The following is a 7,861-nucleotide window of genomic DNA, read 5'->3' on the forward strand; positions in this document are numbered from 1 at the left end:
GATTTTAAGGATTTTTGTAGAGGTAAATGTTTTAAATAACACTTACAACAAATGTCAATTGCAACTACCGCACTAGATTTGGGATAAGAGACCATCCCTGTTTTTTTTTTTGTTTTTTTTTTTAATAAGAAACCATGTTTATTGATGCCGCATCAAATCAAATCATGTCGCTCTTCACCTGGATCATAGGCCTATATACTCTGTGATTGTAATAGCGCCATCTCTTCAAAAGCGTTTTTAAAAGACATAAAGGCATTTTCATTAATTTTGTATTTCAAGCGTTAATTCCCGCTGTATATAACTACTTTACTTGCATTATTAGTAAACAGTAATAAAATCAAAATCAAAACCAAGCAAGTTGTGTTTTTATTTCTAAGCTGGGCATACTTTTAAGCAAAACAGTTGCGAAGTAGATCTAGCAAGACCGAAAGCAGAAGGTTTTTACAAAGTCATGCCAAATATAAGGGGCCCCGCCATAGCGGGCGCCCCAAAAAATTGCTCATTGAGGCCCGCATTGAGGGGTACTTGAGGGGTATCCCTGTTCATCATATGTGACACGATCAAGGGAAATGAGTCGGATGTCGCTAATATTGATTTTGAGATATTGGCAAAGAAAGTGTTAAAATTCTTTTGTTTTATATTGTTTTCAGCGATTGATAAATTGATGTAACTTCACAAAAGAAATTTGTATCAACATGGGGTTTTCAGTTTCTGAAAGCCCTAAATGTCCTTTTTAGAAACATGTGTAAAACTCATTTTCGACCAGGGCCGACATGTGACTCATGCCCCTTGATCATGTCACATATGGGTTGAAACAGGGATGCAGGGATATACTGTACATGTATCCCTGGTTGAAACAGATCTATACAGAACACATGGCACATGCCATTTGATACATTCTGGCCCTGGGGGATTCTGACAGCCTTTGATTTCAAGGTTTGTTTACATAACATACTATTAAGTACATTATGACACCTCTATCCCTGACCCCAAACTAGTCAATGCCCTTATAAACATGCTTAAAACAACATGTGTTGCTGACATGGCATTCAGTGAAAAGGTGTTTGGCTGATATAGTGATATATTTGTCTCTTTCATGTCCTATGGGGCCCACTTATATCATCTTCCATTCATAAAACTGATAATTTAAAACTGAGTTTCTTCTCTGCTGAATTTTTATCCCCCAAAGGGGGTACTACACCCCTCGATAAATGTGTGTCTATTTATGCATTTTTCTCAAAAACTAATATAACACACTGGTAACAAAAGTTATGTGTATTATAGGGCAAGGAATCAATTACTACACTGGAATTTCAGTGACCCAAGACAAGCGGTTAGTTATTTATGATAAGAAATAAGGTACCGCTAGGATGTACCTCATTTCCTATCATATATGCTGAACCGCTTGTCTTGAGTTACTGAAATTTCAGTGTAGTAATTGGATCCCTTGCCCCAATAATATACATAACTTTTGTTACCAGTGTGTTATTATTTTTGAGAAAATGCAAAAATAGTCACAAATTTACCACAGGGGTGTAGTACCCCTATAAATCACAGATCCTGCTTAAATCTAGATTTTGGTTTTGTAAAAGTGGGAGTACATTTAAGGGCTGGGGTATGAGCGTTTGGACAGTATTTATTGTGGGACATTAGAGCACATCAGACATATCGAATTGCATTCTGAATACGAAGAATGTCATTCTGATATCAAATAATTTTGATTTTTGAAATTAGCAATTTAATACACATTTTATGGCAAATCATTAAAATTGATATTTTTGATATTTAACAGTACTTGAAGTAAAATTTATAAATCTGATGATTTATATTAAAGTGTATGTAGGTGGGATGAAAAGCCGACGATCAATTGAAAATTTTGACCTTTTCGTATTGAAGATATGGATTTTTTTCCCAAAACACCAAAAAAAAATTAGGTCTTTTTGGGAAAAAATCCATATCTTCAATATGAAAGGTCAAAATTTTCAATTGACCGTCGGCTTTTCCTCCCTGCTACATACACTTTAAGAATATGTCATTAGATTTATGTTATTTACTTCGAGGACTGTTATATATCAAAATTTGAAAAATATCAAATTTTTATAATTTGTCATAAAATTTGTATTATATTGTGATTTTCAAAAATGAAAATTATTTGATATCAGAAAGACGTGCCGTATTCAGAATGTAATTCGATAGGTCTGAGGTGCTCTCATGTCCCACAAAAAATACTATCGAAACGCAATAAACGCTCATTTTAGATCCCTTAATACCTTTGTGGTTTTCATATTACCACAGACAAGGCTGCCTGGACAGTAACATTTTTGGCACAAGCCAATCCAGATTGTTATGCCACTGAATACTAGTACATCTTGCTGTCTTCCTCATTATAACCATTTCCAATATCTGTGGTTTGCCCAACTCGACATCCATCTTCTGGATAATTTTCCACTGCTTTCATCATTTTCTTTTCTTTTCATATTGCTTCTTCTACTTTTCTCCTCCTCTGTAGCACTCCATTTTCATGGGCAGACCCATAACCGGGGGGGGGGGGGGTCCTAGGGCGAATGCCCTTTTTTAAACCCAAAAAGTCCCATTTGCGAGCGTAACGAGTGAAAAAATAGGGGTTTTTTACCATGCCTGTTTGGTCAAAAAAGGTCCAAATTTTGAATTCGCCCCCAGTCCAAAAAGGTCCATATTTTGAAAAAAAATGTCCACTTTATCAAAATCAGCCCCAACATAAATCCTGGATACAGGCCTGTGTTCATGGGTCTTTGACCCCTGCTACATATTTCCACATTCTGAACACAAAATACTTCAGGGCACATTTGTTTTCTGTATTAATTGTGTATAGGCCTATATCAAGTTACAATATAACTTTATAAGGCCTATAAAATTATAATATAGGCACTTGGATTCTGATAGGACCTATGGTATTTAATGATGGATAGTTTATGATCATAATTGTGGTATGGTATAATAACGCACAACTATTTTACCAAACCTCCATTTTGTAATTTTTCAACATCAGCTCATATTTAAAAGTTGGCTTAGAAAATAAACCTCCCCAAGTCAAATAAAGTCTCCCTGTATTTTAGGTACATGAACTGGTCTAACTTGTAGTGAAGTCAACAGATTGACATAACTGACCCACCATTGCCATGAGTACCCCCAATATGCCACCTTTGCAGCAAAGGGAGTTAGCAGGGTTATAAAGTGCAGATCCTCTTGCACCAAGACAATCTTGATCCAGCCAAGAACGCACAGGTCAAAGGGTAACAAATTCAATTTTCTTATCCTTCTTCATCCTGGGCCCAATTCCCACCAATGAACCCAAGGTAAACTTTACCCCTGTAGCCACCCCTCCCCTTGATCATGTTGGATCCCATTGTTCTATCCACTTCAATAAATGACTTGTACTGAAAGTGGGATGAATAGAGGACATGTATATCTTGATGTTTTCAATTAGATTACAATAGAGGAGAACAACACATTTATGAAAAAGATCATGATATAAACTTTTGACCAAAGATACCATTTGGGAATCTTTTAAATGGGTCCATGGATGTACTGGAATACAGACTCCATCCATGATTTGAAAAAGTTGAAGAATACCCCTGTAGGGTCCTCTCCAACATTTGCATGTGACACATTAACTGCAATGATGTGTGTCTTTGTGTATTGCCTTATTTTGACCCATGACCCAGAGGATAAGTAGAAATTCAATACTACAAACCAGATGAGAAAACAGAGATTGAAAGTGAGGAATATTTTGATTGAAAAACCAGGAGAGGGGTGAACATGGTCAACTGAACAGAATGAAGCTTGAGCTGTGAACATGGTGAAGTGCTACAAAATAATACAAACATACATTTGTCAACCATAACGCCATCAAAGTCGATTTTGAGTTTCCCGTCACCCGACCTCACTTCATTTTCTGACCCTCACTTGAATTCATTATTGTGATATTCCAAAAAATACAGATAAAAACTGGTTATATTTGCACAAAAAATGATGAATATCCATTTACTTTTTTGGGAAAAATCAAAATCAAAACATACATTTTGCTGTCAACCTTGCAGACTCTTTTTTAATATTCTTTTGAATCTCATTTGGGCTAAGTGAGCGGTAAATAACTACATGCGTGTTGGTCATAATGAAAGGCAGAAAAATAATGAATAATGAAAAAGTTACCTCACTTGTTTTCAGAAATTATGTGACGGGAAACTCAAAATTGACTGTTGTTAGTGGCCTAAAATACTAGATTTATTAAAACAAAAATAATTTTATTTTGTAATTGTGAATTCATTTGTAGGCCCAATGTAAATTTGTAGGCTCTATGTAGATTGTAGATAGGTACTTAGGTAATAAAGTTAGGTATATTGGTTGGGATCTGCCCCGGGATCTGCCTACCAGAATCTGAAAGTGGACATTTATATTTTTTGAATAAAAAGGGCCATTGTTTACCAGAGACCAGAGGTCCAAAAACATGGGTGTACCTGGGTCACCAAGCCAGCAAAATTTCCAAATCTTGCCACCTACCCGCTATTACAACTTTTAAAAGGACTTTAAAGCAAAACAAATGCGTAATGTTTTAGATGCTATTAAACATGGGCCTAAAACCAAGAAGATGCACCGAGAACATTACAACTTTTGGACTGGAAACAGGACTGGAAGCAAGCAAACACATAAGTATCACATTTTGACCTTGACATACAAACTCTAGGCTCCTATGGCATCTGACAATAAACTAAGTGGTATGCTGCCAGTGGCATTGGTCATTAGACTCATGCTGGAGCTAAAAATTGCAAAATAATTCTAAAATATGGAAAAATAGTCCCAGGGGATATGGATTTAACCTCAAAGAAAAAGTCATGCAAGGTTTTTGCCCAGGAGTTGCCAAAATATAGTTTATGTTCCATCCAATAGACCTCAGAATATATGATTTGTCACATTTAATTCAATAGGCCTAGACCTATGATTTGAAATCGTGTTTTTTACTGCTGTTGGTATGGAAAGCCCCGGGATAGGCCTATGTTTTAATGAGTGAAGACTTCAAAGATATGCCCACCACCCAAGAGTGGCCCTTATTTTTGGATAAATCTTTGCCATCCCTAATTAAATGAAGAGTTTACTCAACATGTTTCAATCCAATGCCTCAAATGTTGTCGGTCCCTTAAAAAATTAAATTGAAAAAAATGAAAGGTGTGGTTTTTTTAAATACCGGTATTAAATATTTAGGCTTCCAATACAAAGCAATTTTTTTCAAAATGATTTCTTTGAACTTAAAAGTTCTAAGACCACATACTTTTGAAAACCAGATTCACACTGACCATTGAATATCATTAGCACATAGGATGTATAAAATTAAACAAAAGTTTATATGCCCTGCCCCTGCTCAATTCTACTACTACATGTATGATGGGAGGGTCATAACGTGGCTTGGGTGAGTGGGCTATTTGCCAGTAACCCAAAAGGTTTGGATGTATGTGCTAGGCCTATGCAATTATACATCTATGTAGAATTGTAGATTGATGGTCAATGATTTGATCAACTCCTGGGGATCAACTACCATACAGGTACTGGCACTTGATTTTATCCATTGACAATTTCCCCTTCCTGGTGTTCCGATCACCTGGCCCAGGACAGCTGCAGCCAGCTCCTTCACTACAATGTATCTAAGGTGTATTCCAATACTAGTATCTGTAATACAGCTCTCTAAAAATAATACACAGTCACAGTAAGTTCAGCTGTGTCATGAAATTGGTTCATGATGCTTGCATGGGTGAGGGTGAGGTGTCATCCGGGGGTGACACTGGGTGCAGGTATTCCTTGTTTTTAAATCTACAGTATAACTCAGCTAGTCATGGTCCATAGATGTCATTCATGAAATTAAATCAAGCGCACAAGCTTGCACACTGCAAGTTGTAGTTGCACTTGCAGAACTTAAATTTATTAAAAGTTAATGTTCTACCCCGGGGGTTCAACCCTTAACCAATCACAAGAGACCGTCCCTAACTAGTCCTTTCAAATTCAAGAATGACTCTCAGCTAAAATAACAACTTATATTGAGGATGAGGAAGATATTGTCTGATTTGTCTGTGACTGGAAAATCCTTTGGCCTCGATCGTTGTCGTATACTCGGCTTTCAGCCTTTGCTGAGCCCCCCCCCCGCCACTGAGAATCACTCTCCGGAATCCAAGCACTGCTTGGCTTTGCCGCGCCTACCCCACCCCACCCAATCCCACTTCTGACACCATGTTCAGGGGTGGCGCTGGCCTTTAAATATAAGGGGCCCAAAATAGCAAATTTAGGGGCTCAGATATATCTCTTCCTATATACACAAAACATTGTAATTTGAAAAGGTCCAAGCGCAAAATAAGGGGTCCTGGACCCCTAAACCCCTTAAAATGCCAACCCTGACCATGTTGTGAATCTAAATAGTAATAAACCGGGGAGGGGGGCACTCCCATATATTGACATACCGGTATGCCATGTGCCCATGAAATGACCCCGTTATTTATTGTTGGCAAATCCTACACCCAATGACCCGGGTTTTTTCAGTAGCCTACACTGACTGACCCCCTTTTTTGAACAATTAGTCCTCAAAATTGAAATTTCGGTGCGCTTAGCGCGCATTTTGAAGAAAGTAAATGAGTTTTGTCTATTTTGTAGGCCTACTGTAAAATTGTGTAAAGTAGCTATTTTTGATTGTAATGTTAAAACTTATAATTACCGTTGCACAGTGTCTTCGACCCTATATCTTCATGGCAGGAATCGCCATGGTAGGTTAAATCCACAGCCACGATTAGCCATTTGGTTCAAACCTTTAAAGCTCTTTTAAACTACTAATTATAGTCGAGGGACATAACTAAGGCTACTCACAATAGCGGGGTAATCGATCTTGGTTGTGCGTGATTAAGCTTGTATACCCCATTGAGGTCAATGGTCATCGACTTTTATACTGCCTACAGTGAGTGCAGCTGTACTACACGCTGCACGCTGTAGTCCATAACAGGACCAACGCAATATAAAATGGTCAAATTTTGAGTTCAAAGCGCACGGCCAATTTTCAAAGCGCATTCTAGCGACTATCATATCTGTTCAACACGTATTTCCAAGTTTATGAGACCAAATCTGGTTTCTTGAGAAAAAAATCATGACGGGAGATATTCATCATTTTCTAACCCGGTATCAGAAGATTTTCGTCTGATATCAAAATCGTGCATAGCAATTCACGTGTATCGATCCCGTGTATTCATTTTAGTGTCCCTTCTGCACCAAATAATTATTAGCCAGGCGGTGTCGGTGTGCGTTGGATGCTACCATACAAAATCACTGACCCATATTTGACATTGCCAACACCGAAAGACCCCCTTTTTCTGAAAACTTCTACACTGATAGATAAACCCTATAGTTTCATACGCTGGTGGGCACAGATATGTCACTTTCATATTCGAGTGCCCCCCCCAGTAGCCCCTGCCCCCATAGCCGAGGTCTTTCTTGACAGACAATCCTAAACTAGTCAAGTTGCTAGGCTACATGTAAAATGACTTACCAGCTGGATAAGAGAATATCGTTTCCTCAGGCACTTCATCAATGACTTGAGCCCCAACAACACTGGTTCTCTTACTTCGCCTTCCTGGACCAAATACTGCCGGCCAGTCCCCCAGAAAAACTAAGCCAACTAACATCAACACATAAGTCCAATTCATGTCCGTAGCGACCATTTGGCTATATCACACATGGCATCGAAATAAATTTATGGCATTGACGATTTCAGGGCATTTCACACTCTTAATTTGTCCTCTATGTCAATATTTATATTTCTTTGACACTTGTTTCAGAACTTCCAACGTCGGCT

At 37.9% G+C, this 7,861-nt stretch overlaps 1 protein-coding gene across 1 annotated transcript in view; it reads right to left on the reverse strand.

Moving 5' to 3' along the window:
• The window catches only part of LOC140166021 (uncharacterized), a 120,779-nt gene extending 112,918 nt beyond the window's left edge, over positions 1 to 7,861 (reverse strand). The window contains exon 1 of the mRNA XM_072189394.1: positions 7,556 to 7,861. Coding sequence (XP_072045495.1) covers positions 7,556 to 7,727 — 172 coding nt within the window. The 5' untranslated portion in view covers positions 7,728 to 7,861. The remainder of the gene's footprint in view (positions 1 to 7,555) is intronic.

The sequence above is a fragment of the Amphiura filiformis genome, chromosome 12, assembly GCF_039555335.1.
Source record: "Amphiura filiformis chromosome 12, Afil_fr2py, whole genome shotgun sequence".
Lineage (NCBI taxonomy): Eukaryota > Metazoa > Echinodermata > Ophiuroidea > Amphilepidida > Amphiuridae > Amphiura > Amphiura filiformis.